This window comes from Arachis hypogaea, chromosome 12 (genome assembly GCF_003086295.3).
Source record: "Arachis hypogaea cultivar Tifrunner chromosome 12, arahy.Tifrunner.gnm2.J5K5, whole genome shotgun sequence".
Taxonomy (NCBI): domain Eukaryota; kingdom Viridiplantae; phylum Streptophyta; class Magnoliopsida; order Fabales; family Fabaceae; genus Arachis; species Arachis hypogaea.
Genome location: NC_092047.1, coordinates 74,755,230 through 74,774,870, shown reverse-complemented (window position 1 = coordinate 74,774,870; position 19,641 = coordinate 74,755,230). Strand labels below are relative to the sequence as shown.

The following is a 19,641-nucleotide window of genomic DNA, read 5'->3' as shown; positions in this document are numbered from 1 at the left end:
ATCTTTTCTTGTATACTCGTATTCCACCACCAGGACTCCTTGTCTCTTGGTCCTATTCCTTTAGATTCACCAAAACTTTCTTTTGCTGTTCTTCTAATAACTTCTGCCATCTCCCTCTACATCTTTTCCGCGCTTCCATTCCCATCCCACTTTGCCTCTTCTCCTACCTGTCTTAGGAAGCTTCTTTGTTCCTCACCTTTCATCCGCCACCACCTCGTCCTTGGGTTCTTCGTATGATGTCTTTTCCTCAACTTTTGCTCAACGCAAAAATCCATGACGAGCACCCTATGTTGTGTTGTCAAACTCTCTCCCGGGATAATTTTACAGTTAATGCAAAATTTTCGATCGACTCTCCTCAACAAGAAGTAGTCAATTTGAGAGCTTGTCATGCCACTCTTATAGGTTATAAGATGTTCGTCTCTCTTTTTAAAACATGTATTTGCGATGAGAAGATTAAAGGTTGAGGAAAAGTCCAAAATAGTTTTACCCTCGGCATTGATCACCCCGAAACCATGGCCTCCGTGAATACTCCCATATCCAGTCACTTCTCTCCCAACATGGCCATTTAAATCTCCTCCTAAGAAAATTTTATCTCTCAAAGGTATGCCTTGAACCAAACTCTCAAGATCCTCCCAAAACCTTATCTTGTGTTGTTTGTCCGAACCCACTTGCGGTGCATAGGCGCTAATCACATGGAAAGCACCTCCCTCCACCACAAGTTTGATAGAGATGATCCGATCTCCCACCCTCTTGACATCCACTACGTCCTTCTTCCACTGCTTATCCACAATTATTCCAACCCCATTCCTATTCTTCACCTTTCCAGTATACCAAAGTTTGAAACCAAAAGTATCCAACTCCCTAGCCTTTGCACCAACCCATTTCGTTTCTTGTAGGCACATAATGTTAATCTTCCTCCTTGTCATGGTGTTCACCACCTTCATGGATTTTTCTGTTAGAGTGCCTATGTTCCATGTCCCAAATCTCAACCTTCTGTCGCTTCGACCTTTACCTTTTACTTTGTGAACTAGCTTATTTACCCTCGTCCGTTCACGAAAACGCGAGAACCCTTGCTCATTTAACACTACATCCGGGCACTGATGCAGCGGCTCTTGCTTTGACACCGTACTCGACCCATACGGCGCGTTGCTTCCGGGCAACGACCTAGATTTAGCGCAATAATGTCTTTGATTCATGTCATGGGGGTTCGGCTATATTTTTATGTTAGTTGCCGAAGACCTAACACAACCATCCTCCTTTATCCGGGCTTGGGACCGGCTATGTACTGCAAGTGTAACATAGGCAGAGTTATTTACTGTATGCAATGAATGTCCTAAATGCTTTGTATCTGCTGTCTCCAATGTTGGAATGCCTAATTGAGATGGTGAATGCATCATGTACAACCCTCTTTTTGCTCTAACTGTGCCAATCATCTTCAAGGAATTCTGGCTCTGTATCTCACAATATTGGTTAGTAAAAACACATTGACAATGCAAGCTTTTTGTAATTTTGGATATGGAAATTAAATTAAAGTTGAAACTTGGTATATACAGCACATCATTGAGATAAAATGTGTTTGAAAATACCATAGTTCCACTTATTCGTGCTATTGTTTGTGTCCCATTTGGTAACTTGACCAGAATTGGCCTAATATGCCTAAAAGTAGTAAAAAAATGCATTGAGTGTGACACATGATCTGTGGCACCTATGTCTAGCACCCAAGAGTTTGAAAAAAAAGTTTTTACTGACAATAAATGTGCAATATGGGAGCTCATGCAAAGTGTATAAGTCTCTAAAATTATACCTCTCTTTTCTGCATTGGTGTGGCAGGTTTCTCTCATATTTGATCATTGACAAGGCTGTGTACACTCCTGTTGAAGAAAAGTAAGCAGTGCGTTTCTCAAATTTTGATTAGACAAAGATTGAACATCACTCTCCTTCTCTTCTTTCTCTGTACAACCACTATTTCCTTCAATTTCAGTAGCTATCTGATTTGTCACAGCTGCATTGTTCACTTTTCGTGATAATTTTTGTCTTTGGAGGTGGGGTGAGAACCCATGTTTGTGGTAACAAGTATCCATAAGGTGTCCTACCTTATGACAATATGAACATGTCTTAGATGAGCTCCTTCCACCACCTCTTCCAGTTCTCCCTGCTCGTCCTCCTCGTCCTCATCCTCTAGGAACATAGTTGTTAAAATTGTGCACTGAATTGGCCACTGTAGCAAATTTCTAACCTCCTAATATGGACCATGAAGCTACCTTTCTTGTTGAGTAAGCAAAGAGAACACTTCATTGATAGTAGGAAGAGGTCTCATAAGCATTATTTGGGATCTCACAATCCCATATTGCTCATTCAAGCCTCTCAAGAATCTTACCGCATAATTCTCTCTTCTGTAATTCCTCATTATTTGAAGACCACAATCACACTCTTTATTGCAATCCTTGCATTTAGGAACTGGCTGGAAACTTTCAATTTCTTCCCAAACTGCCTTCATCTTCGTGTAGTATCCTGTGATGGTTAGATCTCCCAGATTCATTGTGTATAATTTTTCTTCTAACTCAGCAATCTTAAACAAATCTCCATGATAATACCTGTGCTTTAAATCAACCCACAGATCTACAGCAATCTCATTCCAAGCTACACTCTGTGCAATTTCAGTACTCAATGACAAATTAATCCAGGCTACAACATATGTGTTGCATTTATCCCAAGCTATAAAAGTTGGATCATTCTTATTCGATTTTTGTATAGTTTCATCAATGAATCCTAGTTTGTTCTTTGATTTCAAGGCTAACCTCATAGCTCTAGACCAGGAATTATAGTTCTGAGTGTTCAAAGTAATAGTAACAATAGAGATTCCTAGATTCTCACCTGGATGTAAGTAATAAACACTTGATGGATCTGATAAGAAATTAGCACTTGATTTTGCTCTTGATAGTTGCATATTTGAGAGTTTGCTCAAAATCCGTGCTAAGCTTTGAAGTTCCACTGGAGAAAACTCTGAATCTGGAGTTTGATTTATCTCAGGATCTGAACTGGGGTTGTTTGCCATTGTGACCAAACCACAGTTCCAATTGCATCAACGACACCCTTTCTTCAATCTCGATTTTTCATGCTCACCGCACCATGATAAAACCAAGTTCTGGATCGAGATTTTGGGAGAAGAATTGGGGAAGAAGAGAGAGAGAGAGAGAGAGAATAGTTTGAGAAGAGAAGAAGAAGAGAGAGAATAGTTTCTGTATATTGATTCAGAAAGAAAAAATTAAGTAAAATAAGTTACAGATTGCCTACTATTTATATTACTAACTTATCCCTAATTCCTAACTTAATTTAAAGCAATTAATCAATTAAGATAATGATATGCTGACTTAGCAACACTAATTTCTAACAGAATTTGTTATACAAATTTTGTTATACAATCAATTTCAATTTGTCATCATAACTGAATGCATTTCTATCTCCATCAGTTTTAACAAGCAATTTTTTTGGATGGTTCCATATTGCACCAAAGGTAGTCTCCATTGTTCCACCTCTAAATCTCTATTTGCCATAAGTCTCCCGATTAGACTTCTGTGGCAGTTTTCTAATAAATCACATTCACATCCACCTCTTTAAGAAAAACAATATCCTCTTTCTCAAAACTTATTAGATTAGAATTTTGAGTTTTTCTTAATTACTTCTTTCAATGCCATTCGTTGCTTCTTGTTGTTTGATTCCGGTTTCTCTATAAAGGTCCTGGCGGAACAAAGGTTTCAAATCACTCAGGGCACAATAGTAGAGTACAATACTCTCTTTAAATTAGCTTAACCATTCTTAAAAATTCAAATTATTTGACCATACCTACCATATTTTCAGAATTAAAATACAGTGATACATGGTAGCGAGAACCCACTAATAACATAATCCCCAATATAATTACACGTCACACATATGTGGTTAATCTTCCATATGTTTCTCCTATCTAATTGGAAAATGTTAGTTGTACAATAAAATTCAGCCTTTATTAAGCCTTTAAATCTAATATTTTATTATTTTAAGTTTTTAATTAATCATATTTTCTATTTTTAAGGAATTACTTTTATTTTTAATACTTATCACCGTAAAATTTGTAACCACTTGCAATACATTGATTTTTTGCAAAGCAAACCATAAAACTTGTAACAATTTTTCGTATACTAATTTTTAAAAAATCAGTGAAGTTTTCAAAATCAATTAAACTCACTTCAAATTTTTTTTATTCAAAACATTCAAAACTCATGTCAAAAACACATCTAAAATTAAATAAGCGATATAAACACATTTAAAATTATGTATTAACACATTGTTATTGTAGTTCTAAATTACATATTGAACACAGACAAAATTAAACTCAAATACACATCCAAAATTATAAGAATGTACTCTAAATATTTTATTAACACATCCAAAATTCATGTAAAAAAACTTATATATGTACATAAGAACATGATAAACAACATAAACACATCTAATATTATAAGAATGCACTCTAAATATGTTATCAACACATTCAAAATTCATGTAAAAAAATTTATATATATACATAAGAACATAATAAACAACATAAACACATCCAAAATTAAGTATTGACACATCTAAATTAAGTTAACATTACAAGTCCCAAATCAAATATATCAGTGAAAAAAATTAAAATCACAAACACATTTAAAAAAAATAAAACACAAACATATGCAATATTATACATAAATTGAAAAAAATAGAACCTTTTATTAAATGAAAAAAGAGATAACATATCTCCATGAATGAACTTAACCAAATTTTTTTAGAATTTTGCAAGCAGAACTACCAGAAACAGAGAAGAAGTGCGGAGGAAGAGGCGGTTGTGCGTGGTGCGAGGGAGGATACTATGGACGGGGAGGAGCCCATCGATGGAGGAGGTGTGGGGATGTGCGTGCGTCGCGAGGGAGGTGCGCGTCGCGAGGAGGAATGCGTCGTCGAAGGAGGAGATCGTCGCAGAGGAGGTGTGCAACGCGGGAGAAGACGGAAGCGGTCACATATGAGGAGGGGGAAGCGCTGCAGTTCTAGATCTTTACGGAAGGAAGATTTTAGTAGTGATAAAAATTTGATTTGGGATATTTAGGATCTTATTTGGGATTTGTTAGGATTTAAAAGTTTTAAATTTAAATTTTGAATTTGAATTTTAGTTAATCTGTTTGTGTAGATTTGTATTTAAATTAAAAAAAATAATAAATCTATTTTGACGTGTTTGTTTTAATTTTTTTTAAATTAATGTAATAAAAAGGCTGAATGAAGGACTAATTTAAAGGACACCTAGTTAAATTGTATCTAATTTTACTAGGAACCAACTTGAAGTATAACTAATTATAGTCAACTAGTTAAAAAACATACTAGTTACATAAAAAAAATAAAAATAAAAATAACTTCCCATTACTTCTATTTTCTGAAATTTTAAAATTAGAAACAAAAAAAGTTAACTGAATTGAGTTGGATTATATCACTACAAGACTTTAATATATTTGTGGGTATTTTTTAAAGGGGAGTTTTGAAAACCTCCACAGTACGTTTTATATGTGACATTTTAATAAACCTCCACAGATTAACAATAAACTCCACTGTTATAATTACCACATAATTAAAACTCCTTAAAAATCCAATGAAACACTGACGAGAGGGAACGGAAGAGTGAGAGCTCAGAGAATCCCTAAGCTCGCTATAGGCATCTCCATCGCCATCTCTGCCGCCGCCTCCGCCGCTATTGCCGTCATCGCTGCCGCTAGAGTTCATCTCTTTTCTGCTTCTACCATAAAGCTACTGAGATCGAGCCAAGGCTCCTCCTTCATCAGCGCGTTTACAGATCTAATCATAACAAGCATTTGAGATCAAGAGAAAGTGCCTCTTCGGTCAACTTTTCTCCGCCAATGACGCTCGTGTTCTCCATCGGCATTCTATCCCTTTTGTACACTCTTCTTTCCACTCATTCTCAATTTGATGGTTCTCCTTCTCTTTTTCCTTGTTTTTTTGTTTTTCATTCGCAGATTTTGAATGCTTTGTTATGTGATATAACATTCGATGAGTTTTATTATCTCTTAATGGATAACATTGTTTCAAATTCTCAAGCATTCCAAGTGTTTGATGAATTGTTTATTCTCTTAATTGAAATCCTGATAAATTAATTTGCTAATTTTTTAAATTTGATTTTGTGACACTCTTTTATTTTGATACATTTGAAATCCTGATATATTGATTTTATTTAGAAATAGCTATGTTGCATGAGGTGTTTGTTAAATCTCAAATTGGCTATTTCTATGATCACATAAACTGCACCTCCTCTGCTGAATGAAGATAATTATCACATGATGCTTAGGTTTTTCCCCAAGACAACTGTGGATGTTTTTGCATTGGTGCTGGAATTTGGAGGCAGTAAGCTTTCATTTCATAATGTATTTCTGCTTAGAAATAGCTATGTACTACTTTTCTTTCTAATCCTGCTCATACTCATCAATTGCAAAACATTTTATATATGAATATGGATATTATAAAGTATGGTCTCCTTTTTTTTTATTACTTTTAATCATTTGTTTCTGAGGTTGGTTGTTGCTTCTTAAACTGTAGTCTAGTATTTTAGTGTCTGTAATTTTGGTCAAAATTAGTATGCGTTCAAACTTCAAAAGTCTCTCTTAAGTTGAGTATCATGTATTTTGCATTTTTAGACAAAATATATTATTATGCCCGTCATAGTAACAATCAATCACTATAATAATCAACACTACAGAAGAAAGAAAAAAAATATAATGTGCTTCAATATTGTATGCTTTTTTGGTGAGCTTCCTTGAAAGTTGGGCTTTCCATTTTGATGCTTGCAGAGTCTAAGCCAGGCTGAAGAATCATTTTGTTTCAGCAATGGCATGTCCTTTATTTTTACTTCAGCTACATGTTTGTAGTAATTTATTGAATCTTCTTGTGCCATTTTATATAAACACAATGAACAACACATTTATCATTATATAATATATATCGTGTTTGTGTTTTCATTTATTATTCCATTTCCAAACAGAAATTTAATTTCATGGCACCAGATGCATTGACAGAAGATCAAGTTGCTGAATTCCGAGAAGCTTTTAGCTTCATTGACAAGGACCATGATGGTGTGTATATTTTTCTTTTTTATCCCAAACTCTTTCTTGGATTAAAGAGTTTCATTTGTTTTTTAAACTGATTTGAATGAAAGTGTATGTATATAGGATTTATTAGCGTGGATGAATTGGCAACCATTATTAAATCATTGGAAGGTAATGCAACAAAAGAAGAAATCCAACATATGATTAGTGAAGTTGATATTGACGGAAGTGGGAGCATAGATTTTGAAGAGTTCATCAATATCATGGCTACAAAAATGAAGGTAAACATGCCTAATCTGTCTTGGAATTTGGAAACTAAAATTGGTTACTTAATGTTGGATGGATTTGGCAGGAAAATTTGGCTGAGGAGCTAAAAGAAGAATTCTATTTAAATTTTATAAATAACTATTTGCTCCTCGTCAAGAAGGATCAACAGGGACACAGGGAAGCAAGTTTAATGAAAATGAGGCTCTCCATAGAACGGTTCAAGTTTAGCTTTTATAGAGCAAGTCAGCAAGGAAAGATCATTATTTTACACACTTCATGAACTTACAGCAAATTCCAAATTAAAGCACTACCACAGGTCCTAAATAAGTGTCCAAATCCAAAATTTCACCTTAAACAGAACCTAGAAAAGTACTGTAAAGCAGCTATTAATTATTCTGGCCTCCTTCTCCTGCATATACAAGGCCAAGAAGGTAGAACATCCTAATTCATAACGTAAATAGTTGATCAATTATGAAGTGCATGTAGAAGTCAATTTCCCCAAGTCTTTTGGTTTTTAAGTTACAACTATCATTCTGATGTAGTTTGCTTAAAAAATAAGCTGATCCAAAATCTTTATCGACCACAGAAAATCAACTCAGTTATTATAGTAATGTGATCTTTTTTCTTTTTCATCAGTCTCAGACACTGAATCCCTCAGAACAGAGGCACTGTTTATGAGCCTCGATCCTTCGAACCAATTTTTTTTTCTTTTTCTTTTTCTGTATCCTGATATTTGAATTTTATTGCATGCAGGCGGGTGCGAAAGTAAATATTAGTGCTGGTGGAACAACTCCTTTACACATTGCAGCTGATTATATTACAATGCTATAATTAAAAGTTTGATTGGTAAGATTTGTCATTGTTAGTTGGTTTGATATTATGCCTGTGTTTGGATTAGCTTATTTTGTGTTCATAACGGTTTATAAGCAAAGTTTTACTAGAGATTTGGGTGAAGAATATTGTTGCACAACTAAAATTATCTGCCAGAAATTTTATCACAACTAAAATTTTATCTTTTTTTTAAGGGTTTGAAGACAAAGGGTGTGGAGTAAGTCCTGTCTCATACCTAAGGCTGCGTTTGTTTTTAGAGACAGGACAGAACATGACACTGAAACGGAGACAATAGAACGGAGACACTAAAAATTATCTTTTGTGTATTGTGTTTGGATACGATGAACAAGACACTAATGTAATGTCTAGTATTATGTTTGGATACACATGGACAAGACTAAAATATTATATGAAATGACTAAAATAGTCCTGTGATTCCAAATTTTCTACATCAATACAAATTAATTTAATAAAAAATAAGAGTACGTAGGAGTACAGACGGAACTTGAAAAAAAATATTTGAAGAGGCAAAAAATTTTAATAAAAAAATATATTAGTATTTATATTAAAATAAAATTTATAAATATAATTATTTTATTTTAAAATTTATTATTAATATGTAGGAATACATATGGTTAAGATTAACAAAAAAAATAAATTTGAGTTTGATTAATAAAAAAATTTGTTTAAGTTAATAAGCCAAATTAATTTTAAATAAAAAATTAATTTTTAAAAAAAATCCATTTTTACATGAAAAAACAATTAGTTTTTACATATAAAAATCTATTTTTATTTAAAAAAATTATTTTTTTATTTAAAACTGATTTTTCTTTATAAAAAACTGATTTTTCTTTAAATTATATAAAATCAATTACAATTTATAAATTATTTTTTAGCATTTTAAAAGATCAATTTTACTTTTGCTAATATTTATCTTTCAAAAGTTTCAAGATTAATTATTTTTGTTATTATTTTTATTACAAATCAAATAATATAATATAAGGTTAAAATGATATTGAAGTAAAACGATAAAAAGAAAAGAATTATCTACCCCCAAAAAAAATTATACAGAAAGGAGAGAGTACCTGGAAAAGAAAGTGATAGAGGAAGAACAAGAAGAAAAAAGTATCTCTGAACAACGCAATAGGAAAATAAGAAGGGGTAACAGTGGAAAAAAAGGAAAACAAAATTTATAAAATTGTTCGTGTCCACTCTTTCAAATTTTGTGTTCATCATTGTCCTTCGTAAAAGAATGGACACAAAAGTATAAAACTGTCTCGGAGACAATATGTCCACTGTCCATGTCTCTGCTTCCAAACACTTTTTAAACAAGTGTTGTCTATGTCTCCGTGTCCTGCCCTCGAAAACAAACGCTACCTAAGAGTCGACTTTGTAGAACCCAATGCATTGTTTGTGTTGGCAAGTATCTGAGTCAATTGTTGCTTGATTTTAATAATTTCATAATGCAGAAATTTCATAATGCAGAAAATTGAACTTGCTTTTGTTTGGGATGAAGCTGAAGAAGAAGAAAAGGAATTGGCATTAGTGAAGCAAAAGATTAAGAGCAGTCATGATGTCTTGAATGATCCTTGTCTTTTGAAGGAAGAAACTCCCAACAATGAAATGGTAATATGACCTTTGCTTCCGTTTTCGTTTTTCTTCTCAAGTAGAAGTATTGGTTGATAAATTCCACATATTAATAAGTTACTGAATATTGTTTTATTTGTTTATACTTTATGGAACTACTTATGGAACTAAAATCTGTACTGCATCGTTATACGAATAATCTCACCTGAAAGTCTATATTTTTACAAAAACCTAATGGTGTAAATGCTATATCAAATAACCATAAATATAATATTAGTTATTTTTATGTTGCAGAGTAAAGCAAGGGATTTGCAGTTAACTGTAAGAGATGCACTTAAAACCAAAAAGGAAGAGTCTCGGAAAGAGTTAGAAACTCCTTTACACATTGTGCTAAAACACTGTTGGACTCTCCTTGTAGTGTATTTGTTGGAATAAATGAAGTCTCAGCTCAAAGTTGCTGTCGTTGTTGCTATTAGCTAGCTCTGGATTCAGCACTTATTTCATGGTTAGTGCCACCATTGACATTTATACATTTGTTTAGTTTAGTATTATAACTACTTGTAGAGCAATTGGTAATTGACTCTGATTGATATCACTACACTAGAAGGATAACTTAATATTAATGATATTTAAGCATTTTTATTTGATATAGTAAGAAGTGTATTGTTTTAGTGATTACTAGAGACTTTTATATAATTAGATGATATTGAAATTGTTGTTTTATTTAATTTTTAAAGAAAAATAGTAATAGTTGTGTAGAACAATACCATATGCAATTATGTTTGGAACTATTGACATTGAGAATTTTTTTTATATATAGAGTTATGTCTTATATTGAGAAATTATTATAAAAGATTTAATTTTTAAATTTTGATATTAAAAAATAAATTTTTAATTTGATAGTATGTAAATGAGATGAGATTAATGAATGATGTGAAATTAAAAATAAATAAATAATTACAGAATTTGTGGGGGTTTGAAAATCTCACAAAATAGTTAATTTCTTTATTTAAAAAATTAATTTGTAGGGATTTTTAACTGCCACAAAAGTGATTTAAAATCGCCACAAAAATTCAATATTAAACTCCCACTAAACACACACAAAACCTCTACTGAATAGATTGTGGAGGTTTTTAAAAACCCCATAAAAGATCTCGTGGCACCTCAAATTTTGGGAGTTTCAAAAACCTCCACAAATCATTCGGTGAGGATTATAAACCTCCACAAATAAAAAAAAAAAAAAACTGTCACAAATAAACAAATACCTTATAATGGAGTATAGTTAGTTCTCTAAAATTTTTCATATCTATATTAGTCTCACATAAATGTCAATCATAAAATGTTCTCTCTCCCATTTATTTTTTCCGTTAACTTCTAACATTTAGCATATAGACCCAAATGGTTTTACTTAAATTTTCACAAAATCTATATATTATAAAATAAATAGTCAAATTAATCCTTAAAATATTATTCGTCTTTTAAATTGGTCTTCAAAATCTTTTTAATCAAATTTATTTTTTAAAAATTTTAAATTAGTCATGTTAGTTCTTTCGTCATTTTGTTTGTTGATGGCGTCAAAATTTGCTAATGTAACACGTTAAGTGACATCCCAATACACATCTAAGATTTTTAATTAACTATCAATATAATAAGTTTATAAAATTAGATCAAATCAAAACTTAATTGGGGAGAGAACTTGAGACATTGAAATTCTTCAATTTAGAGTTAATTTGTTCTAATTTTATAAACTAATCATATTAATACTCAATTAAAATTTTTAGGTGTGTTGGGATGTCACTCAACGTGTTATATTAATAAATTTTCACACGACAAAATGACAAAAAGACTAACATAATAACATAATTAATTTAAAATTTTTAAACAATAAATTTTATTAAAAAAATCTTCCAGACCAATTTAAAGAACAAATAATAACCGTTTACTCATATATTATAATAATGTTGGACTGTAGAGTAGGACCCTTAAAAGAAGGTGGAAAAAAAATCACTCGTCAAGCAACAAAACTAAAGTCCAACAAAAATGATGATGATGAAGCACAAGCTTCCACATCCCCCTTTATATTCCTCCCCTCCTGCTCCCGACGCCAACACTATTATCACCCTTGTCGGCCCCCTTTTAAACCCCTCCCCCCTCTCTCCTCTTTTCTCTCGTTCTCTGATCTCTCTCTCTTCGTTAGAAGCTTCAATCACACTCTTCCTAACCAACACCTTTCTTTCCCAAAAAACTCAATACCTTCATTCTCTTTAGAACTTCAACCTTCTCCATTTCCATAACAAACTAAAGTAATTAACAGTCACGTATACATCATGAGAAAACAAGAACAAAACCTCATCCTCCAAATAAGCACCAGCACCATCACCACAAGATTAACAAGCACCAGAAGAATAACCCCTTCCAACCACCACGCCCTCTTCCGCCTCTCCGACCCCGACGACGTTGCCGAAAAGCTCCTCGTACGGCGAGGTTCCTCCTGTTAGGATTTGGTTGAATTAGTCCTACATTGCTTAGGATAGCAAATGGAGTGGGTGGCCTAGGCTATAAATATGAGGCTAAGTTCTTCATTTGTTTTTGCACCAGTCAGAAACACTTTAAGCTTGTATCTGATTTTTCTTTTCCTCTGTACTCTTTGATTAGAGAGTGTTGTGAGGTGTAGTTAGATATTTGCTTTGAAAGAGTGTGGGTGTACTGGGGTGCCGGTGAGAGAAAGAAGTCTATGTGTTGTAACAATTTTCACATAGTGATATTCTCTGGTTGTCATTTGACAACGGCCGTGGTTTTTTCTCCGGTAATTGGAGTTTCCACGTTAAATTCTTGTGTTGTGATTGTGTCTATTTTATTTCTCTGTCAAAGGTGTTTTCTCAAGGGGGAATTGTGTCTTATTCCCAACAAGTGGTATCAGAGCTTCGGTTCGGTGGGATTTATTCTTAGTATGCTCTGTGGTTGCAGCCTAGTCTGACCTTCCACATCAGAAAAGAATTTTGTCCTGTGGCTTGAGGTTGATCTTTGGTTGCTGTTGTTGTTGCTGGAAGGCAGTGTGACTCTGTGAGAGTGCAATTTGGAAAAGGTTCTGGCTAAGGAAAGACTTGGTATTTAAGTGTGTCCATTGTGACCCACCTCTCTTTCCTGGGGACCCTTCCTAGTGCACGGTCTACAGTTGAGTTATAATATTCCAGTATACGGTTGCAACAATGTCAGGATATTCAAGTGCTGTGAAGCTTGAAATAGAGAAATTTGATGGAAGAATCAATTTTGGCTTGTGGCAAGTACAAGTCAAGGATGTGTTGATACAATCAGGTTTGCACAAGGCGTTGAAGGAGAAGATCTCTGGTTGCTCTCTCTATGAGAGAAGATGATGTTCTCTAGAAGACAAGAAGTATCCTCATGGTATTACTGCACTGCCATGGATAAGGATGAGTTGTGGCAATCAGGTCCACAATTGCACACGGGCATTGGTTGGCGTTGAGATGCAAGGTGTGTGGCGGAGTTAGGTCGATGGCTGAAGAACTTCCAGGAAAAGCCAATTTGGAAGTTGCACCATGAATTTTCAGCAAGGTTTCGATCTGTACCAAGGCGAAATTCTTGGAGTGGTCTAATTCCAAGTGAGTATACTTTCATGGTGGAGTATGATAGTTCTCTGAACTATGATTGTCGGTATAGACAATGGCAGCAAAGAATTGTCGGTGTTGACAATGGAAGCTGAAGATGTGTGACTATTTCAATCAAGGTGGAGATTGTTAGGATTTGGTTGAATTAGTCCTACATTGCTTAGGATAGCAAATGGAGTGGGTGGCCTAGGCTATAAATATGAGGCTAAGTTCTTCATTTGTTTTTGCACCAGTCAGAAACACTTTAAGCTTGTATCTGATTTTTCTTTTCCTCTGTACTCTTTGATTAGAGAGTGTTGTGAGGTGTAGTTAGATATTTGCTTTGAAAGAGTGTGGGTGTACTGGGGTGCCGGTGAGAGAAAGAAGTCTATGTGTTGTAACAATTTTCACATAGTGATATTCTCTGGTTGTCATTTGACAACGGCCGTGGTTTTTTCTCCGGTAATTGGAGTTTCCACGTTAAATTCTTGTGTTGTGATTGTGTCTATTTTATTTCTCTGTCAAAGGTGTTTTCTCAAGGGGGAATTGTGTCTTATTCCCAACACCTCCCCCTCCATCTCCTCCTCCTCCTCCTTCAAGAATAACCAATCATCACCACCACCAACAACAAGAACAAGAACCAACAACAACAACAAACTCTCAGTTCTAATGCGCTCTTTCCTGTGCATCTTCACCTTCCCTACAATGATCCCAGCATGCAAATTTTTCACTATACCTTCCAACTTCTCCATAACCCCTTCCACTGGTCGAAAAGTCACCGGAACACTCTTCGGCCACCGCCGCGGCCACATCTCCTTCGCCGTCCAGCTCGACCCGCGGGAGGAGCCTCTCCTCCTCCTCGAGCTCGCCATCTCCACCACCTCTCTCGTCAAGGAGATGTCCTCCGGCCTCGTCCGCATCGCGCTCGAGTGCGAGAAGGTCCACGCCGCCGCCTCTCACGGCGGCCGGCACAGGAAGCTCTTCCAGGAGCCGGCCTGGACTATGTACTGCAACGGTAGGAAGTGCGGTTACGCGGTGTCGCGCACGTGCGGGGAGCGTGAGTGGCACGTGCTGAGAACCGTTCAGAGTGTGTCCGTTGGCGCGGGCGTAATACCGCTGCTGGAAGACGGGGAGAAAGAGAGCAACGGCGGGTCAGAGGGCGAGTTGATGTACATGAGAGCGAGGTTTGAACGAGTCGTTGGAAGCCGTGACTCGGAAGCTTTTTACATGTTGAATCCTGATGGTAGTGGAGGACCTGAACTCAGTATTTTTCTTTTGAGAATATGATCATCTTAAATATGAAAATAAAAACTGTTATAATTGTTTTTTTTTTTTTTTTTTTTATTATAATAGTTAACCAAAGTTTAGGTGCATCGTTACATATAAGAGGACCGAAAGTTACATTCTTTTCAGTGTGTTCTGAACCTTTATAATCCGTGTCTGTTTTCTTCTTAGGCATAGGTTTTGTTTGTTGATATGTAGTTTCAAGCGATAAAAAAAAAGGGAGAAAAGGGGGGGGGGGGGGGGGGATGAGCATGGAGAAAGTCTAAGATTGATGTATTGTTAATTACTTAATTGCTGTTTAGGGATCATGACTTGTTTTTTCTTTTATTGTTGATTTTAATTGTTCATATATAAAGATAAGACCCTATAACATTGAAGATTGATTTGATTTATTTTCACGCCAAGCATATATAAAAGGAGTTGGAATTGTTCAGAATTTATTATTTTTAATATTTTCTATTTTTTAATTCAATTTTTTGTTAATAATTTAATAATATATTTTTAAATATTGATGGTTAATTATCGTCTATAAACAATTAATTTTATTGACATTCTAATATTTTTTAAGGTAATTGTTATAATGGTAGAAATTTAGTACAATTAATTTCATATGAAGTTGATAATTGAGAGCCACAATTTAGTTAAATTTATCAAATTATTTAATAGATTCTCAATTATTAATTTCATAGGATTTTTTATTTAAATAAATAAAATAAAAGTAATAATTACTGAAATAAATATTTTTAAAAATATTTTTCGATTTACGTTCCTTAGTCATATTTCGTTTACATTGTAAACAAGATGACATTGCATGTATCTCGTTTACAGTGTAAACGAGATATGATACGCCAGCTGCAACGTGGCTATCTCGTTTACACTGTAAACGAGATAAAGCGAACAGCGTCTATAAGTATAAGTCGTTTACATGCTGTTCTTGGACCCGATTTTGATTTAGTCAAACTCTTTCTCCCTTCTTTTTACCATTTCCTACCATATTTGAGTCCGATACGGTGATGGCACGCCAGGCGGGAAACGATGGGACATCAATACACTAAACGAGACATCGCATTATGCCGAGGCAGCCGACTTCGAGGTTAGTTGCATTATATTTGGTTAATCTAAGTATGTAGATATTGTTAGGGTAGTCTGATAGTGACAAGCACTGAGTAAAATGCTTTAGGGATTGGACTGTAGGATTAATTTGGAACAATATTTGCTTCTGTAAGATTGGTATGACTTAATTAAGATTAGCTTACCGACATAAGTAATTTAGAGACATCTGTAGAGTAGACACATGGTAGTATGTTCCTAAGTAGTAGTAGTACTTTGTTCTTAAGTAGGCTACAAAAATTTATTATTATCTCTTTATAGGTTAAAAATCTTTTTTTTCCGTTCCGCAGAAGCCTCGCCTTCTACTGCCCCGACGAGTTAGCCATACCCTTCCTCCACCGGACGCCATCGTCCTGTATCTGGTTGAGGCCGGATTCGGCGACACAGTGCCCCTCAGGGAGTTCACATTTGACAATTCCCTGATTTCGGCACTCGTGGAGTGATGGCGTCCTAAGACGCACACGTTTCATCTCCCGTGGGGTGAGGTCACTATCACCCTGCAGGACGTGGCGTACCACCTAGGCTTACGTGCACACGGGAACCCCGTTGGGGGATGCCTTCGTGACTTTGGTAGGTGGTACGACATGGAGACGTGGGCCATGGTTGAGCAGCTGCTTGGTGACAGGCCTCCGGTGGCGGCACACCAGGCTGTGCAGAGGAAGGAGTCGTTCACGCTGAAGCTGGTTTGGTTGCATGTTCGTGTCCGCCAGATGCCCCCGACCGACGATCCCGAGACCCTCCGACATTATGTCCGATGCTATATTATGTTATTGATCGGAGGGTATCTGTTGACAGAAAAGTCCAACAACTTGGTTCACGTACTGTGGCTACCACTTCTCCGGGACTTCGCGGAGTATAGGGTGTTATCTTGGAGCTCTGCTGTGCTGGCCTGGACTTACCAGTCACTCTGTTTGGCGGCACAGCAGGGCGTCACGAGTATCGCCGGTTGCCCTCCGCTGCTAATGAGTTGGATTTACTAGAGATTTCCTTAGTGGTGTCCACCAGATAGAGGAGTCTACCAGTATCCGCTAGCTGCGAGGTAACCAAATATTACTTTTTCATTTCGCGTTAAACAATATTGTTAATTCGCATGGTTTGTTAATTAATGAATTGTATATATCTCTGTTACTGTCAGGTTGGTTAGACTGCAGCAGCAGAGTACGGATCAGCATCAGGCCAGTGTCATGTACTGGAGGGTATCGATTGACCGGCTATGGTTTGATGAGGTTAGTCATGTAATTAAATATTTTTTTATTTTAAATACTTGCTGTGTTGTAATACTTGTTATTTTGTTACATAAATTTTTATTCAGTTTGCATGGAGAGTATACGATGACCCTGTGCTGCAGGCCCTGTGCCCGCACTGGTTCCATGAGGAGGAGGAGTGGGGTACATGGTTGTCGGCCGTTCCACTGGTGTGCTTCAACATTGTCCGGTTTCATCACGTTGATTGGGTGAAACGGCAGTTCAACGGGGAGCAGTCAGTGCCAGGCATTCCGGTGAACCTTGACAGGTATGAATAGTGGTTAATTTCTTCAAAGTTATACGTTTGTAGTTGTTTGTTATTCTGATAGTGATACTACTTTATTTACGTAATATGTTTAACAATAGGTATCTGACCACCACTGGACGTGGTGAGGACGTCTGGTGGCCGGAGCGACTCCAACAGTGGTACGACGGTTGGAGGCAGAAGTTCGAGCCCGATCGCAGCATTACCGTCCACCATATGTTTGACACTAGGCCTACCAGTGAGTACTACGATTGGTGGTGTGTGGCTTGCCGTGTGAGGCATCTATCGGGGCAGGAGGTTTTGGAGGACCCCAAGCTGGTAGAGTTGCCCCCCGACGTCCAGCCCACTGCCAGCCAGCCGAGAGACGATCGGACTCTTCCGAGGGGCATGCCAGATCGGAGGAGACGTGCGAGGGAGTGACACTGTCGGAGGAGCCAGCTAGCCCACTGTCGCAGTGAGTGACACGCATCTTCGGTATCCCTTCTCTGTTCTTCTCAATGGCGGCCAAGAGTCTCTGTGAGAATCGGCATCCAGCAGCCAACTGTGATTGTGCCTTTCTCTCCTTCGTCACGAACAAATTCTGTAATCTCTCGTACGTGATGTGCACAATGGCAGAAATCGGCAAGTACTGGGTGCCCTTCAACACTGCATTGATACACTCGGACAGATTTGTCGTTGATAAACCTCCGATTTTGTGGTTTATCTTGTGCTTAATTTGGGGGATTTTATCAACTTTTCTCACATTTATTCAATGAAATAGCATGGTTTTGCAATTCTCCCTTGATTTGTGTCTAAATGTGAAAACATGCCTTTTAGGTCTTAAAATAGCTAAATTTAGCTCACTTTAATTCCATTTGATGCCTTGATGTATTTGTTGAGTGATTTCAGATTCATAAGGCAAGTATTGGATGGAAGAAGTGAGGAGAAAAGCATGCAAAGTGGGAAAACTCATGAAGAAATGAAGGAATCGTAAAGTTGTCAAGCCTGACCTCTTTGCACTCAATCGACCATAACTTGAGCTACAGAGGTCCAAATGAGGCGGTTCTAGTTGCATTGGAAAGCTAACATCCGGGGATTCGAAATGATATAAAATTTGCCATATGTTTTTTCACGTATAGGGGCACGCACGCGCCATGTACGCGTGCCCGCCGATGCTGCTCGTGGCCCACTAAAGTGAAATTGCCCCCAGCGATTTCTGAAGCACTTTGGGCCCAACCCAACTCATTTCTAATGCTATTTCATGCAGAATTCAAGCTTGGGCAGGGGGGGAGAAATTGTTTGGTAGTATAGCATCATGTAGGTTAGTTTCTAAAGAGAGAAGCTCCCTCTTCTCTCTAGAATTAGGTTAGGTTAATTTCTTCTAGATTTTGGTTCAATTACATGTTTTCATCTTGTTTCCTTTATGATTTCTTGCTTCTACTCTTTCATTCTCAAGATTTTTAGTGTTAATTTTACTTTTATACCTTTTTTATGTTCATGAACTCTTGTTGGAATTGGATATTTTCTTTTATGAAATTTATGTTTGATGTTTTTTTAATTGTTGATTTGAGTTGTGAATTTACTTTCCTTGCAATTAGTAGTTGGTAGATTTATTATTCTTGCACTTTTACCATGCTTTCTTTTTATGCCTTCCAAGTATTTGATGAAATGTTTGGTTGGATTTTAGTGTAGATTTTGTTCCTCTTGGCCTAAGTGGAGTAATTAGTGACGCTTGAGTTATCTAATTCCTTTAATTGATTGACAATTGAAAGTTGCTAATTAATTTGGATACCACTAACGCTAGCCTTTCCCTTGGGAGTTGGCTAGGACTTGTGGAATCAAGTTGATTCATCCACTTGACTTTTCTCCATGGTTAGAGGTTAACTAAGTAGTAGCAGTGGACAATTTGTGGTCACAATTGAGGAGGATAACTAGGATGTGACTTCTAGTTCTCATATCTAGCCAAGAGCTTTTCTAGTTGTTAGTTTATTTTCATTGATATTTACATTTCATGTCTCTTATCCCAAAAACCCCAAAATATCTCATAGCCAATAATTGATCACTTCATTGCAATTCCTTGTGAGACGACCTGGAGTTTAAATACTTCGGTTAATTCTTATTTGGGGTTTGTTAATTGTGACAACCAAAATTTTTGATTGGGAGGATTGTTTGTTGGTGTAGAACTATACTTGCAACGAGAATTCATTTTGTGTGAAATTCTATACCGACATGACAATTTTCATTAAATCAGTCGTCATGTGGCCAAACCAACGCCCGCTATCGCAATGTTGTAGCCAAATCTCCTTCCTGAAATGACCAGCCTAGTCAACCATCGCCGGCGAGACTCC

The 19,641-nt window shown here is 36.2% G+C and overlaps 4 protein-coding genes across 36 annotated transcripts; all 4 read left to right on the top strand.

Annotated features, from left to right (window-relative positions):
- The first annotated feature begins 5,596 nt into the window (after positions 1 to 5,596).
- On the top strand, positions 5,597 to 10,453 carry LOC112727539 (calmodulin). Of its 33 annotated transcripts, none has more exons than XR_011868631.1 (8): positions 5,597 to 5,959; positions 6,368 to 6,423; positions 7,080 to 7,148; positions 7,245 to 7,402; positions 7,474 to 7,819; positions 8,142 to 8,234; positions 9,705 to 9,845; positions 10,101 to 10,453. XR_011868631.1 is itself a non-coding variant. In XM_072209395.1 (6 exons), exons 1-5 carry the CDS (start codon positions 5,922 to 5,924, stop codon positions 8,217 to 8,219), a joined length of 399 nt encoding a protein of 132 aa, XP_072065496.1. In that variant the 5' UTR covers positions 5,597 to 5,921; the 3' UTR covers positions 8,220 to 8,234; positions 8,414 to 8,605. The 33 variants fall into 33 exon arrangements, 5 of the variants coding, with proteins under 5 accessions (XP_072065496.1, XP_072065497.1, XP_072065495.1 ...); XR_011868636.1 differs by having other exon boundaries at positions 7,058 to 7,148; positions 9,736 to 9,845; XR_011868634.1 differs by having other exon boundaries at positions 7,058 to 7,148.
- A 1,680-nt stretch (positions 10,454 to 12,133) lies between these two features.
- LOC112727538 (protein MIZU-KUSSEI 1) lies at positions 12,134 to 16,384 on the top strand. Its single transcript, XM_072209393.1, has 4 exons — positions 12,134 to 12,294; positions 13,978 to 14,654; positions 15,721 to 15,788; positions 16,096 to 16,384. The coding sequence occupies exons 1-4, from the start codon at positions 12,134 to 12,136 to the stop codon at positions 16,246 to 16,248; spliced, it is 1,059 nt and encodes a 352-aa protein (XP_072065494.1). The 3' UTR covers positions 16,249 to 16,384.
- A 5-nt stretch (positions 16,385 to 16,389) lies between these two features.
- On the top strand, positions 16,390 to 16,785 carry LOC140176761 (serine/threonine-protein phosphatase 7 long form homolog). The gene has a single exon (XM_072208306.1). The coding sequence runs from the start codon at positions 16,390 to 16,392 to the stop codon at positions 16,783 to 16,785; it is 396 nt and encodes a 131-aa protein (XP_072064407.1).
- On the top strand, positions 16,705 to 18,076 carry LOC112727536 (uncharacterized). Its single transcript, XM_025777327.3, has 4 exons — positions 16,705 to 16,844; positions 16,941 to 17,031; positions 17,118 to 17,317; positions 17,416 to 18,076. The coding sequence occupies exons 2-4, from the start codon at positions 16,990 to 16,992 to the stop codon at positions 17,732 to 17,734; spliced, it is 561 nt and encodes a 186-aa protein (XP_025633112.1). The 5' UTR covers positions 16,705 to 16,844; positions 16,941 to 16,989; the 3' UTR covers positions 17,735 to 18,076.
- The last annotated feature ends 1,565 nt before the right edge of the window (positions 18,077 to 19,641 follow it).

What these genes read in the sequence shown, in the direction of transcription:
- LOC112727538 (XM_072209393.1), top strand. Translation starts at nt 12,134, where the DNA reads ATGAGAAAACAAGAACAAAACCTCATCCTCCAAATAAGCACCAGCACC. An exon ending in CTCCTCGTACGGCGAGGTTC is followed by an intron (nt 12,295 to 13,977) that starts CTCCTGTTAGGA and finishes TATTCCCAACAC; the next exon opens with CTCCCCCTCCATCTCCTCCT. An exon ending in TTACATGTTGAATCCTGATG is followed by an intron (nt 14,655 to 15,720) that starts GTAGTGGAGGAC and finishes ATGGCACGCCAG; the next exon opens with GCGGGAAACGATGGGACATC.
- LOC112727539 (XM_025777331.3), top strand. Translation starts at nt 5,922, where the DNA reads ATGACGCTCGTGTTCTCCATCGGCATTCTATCCCTTTTGTACACTCTT. An exon ending in CACTCATTCTCAATTTGATG is followed by an intron (nt 5,995 to 6,367) that starts GTTCTCCTTCTC and finishes CATGATGCTTAG; the next exon opens with GTTTTTCCCCAAGACAACTG. An exon ending in GGTGCTGGAATTTGGAGGCA is followed by an intron (nt 6,424 to 7,057) that starts GTAAGCTTTCAT and finishes ATTTCCAAACAG; the next exon opens with AAATTTAATTTCATGGCACC.
- LOC140176761 (XM_072208306.1), top strand. Translation starts at nt 16,390, where the DNA reads ATGGAGACGTGGGCCATGGTTGAGCAGCTGCTTGGTGACAGGCCTCCG.
- LOC112727536 (XM_025777327.3), top strand. Translation starts at nt 16,990, where the DNA reads ATGTACTGGAGGGTATCGATTGACCGGCTATGGTTTGATGAG. An exon ending in ACCGGCTATGGTTTGATGAG is followed by an intron (nt 17,032 to 17,117) that starts GTTAGTCATGTA and finishes ATTTTTATTCAG; the next exon opens with TTTGCATGGAGAGTATACGA. An exon ending in ATTCCGGTGAACCTTGACAG is followed by an intron (nt 17,318 to 17,415) that starts GTATGAATAGTG and finishes GTTTAACAATAG; the next exon opens with GTATCTGACCACCACTGGAC.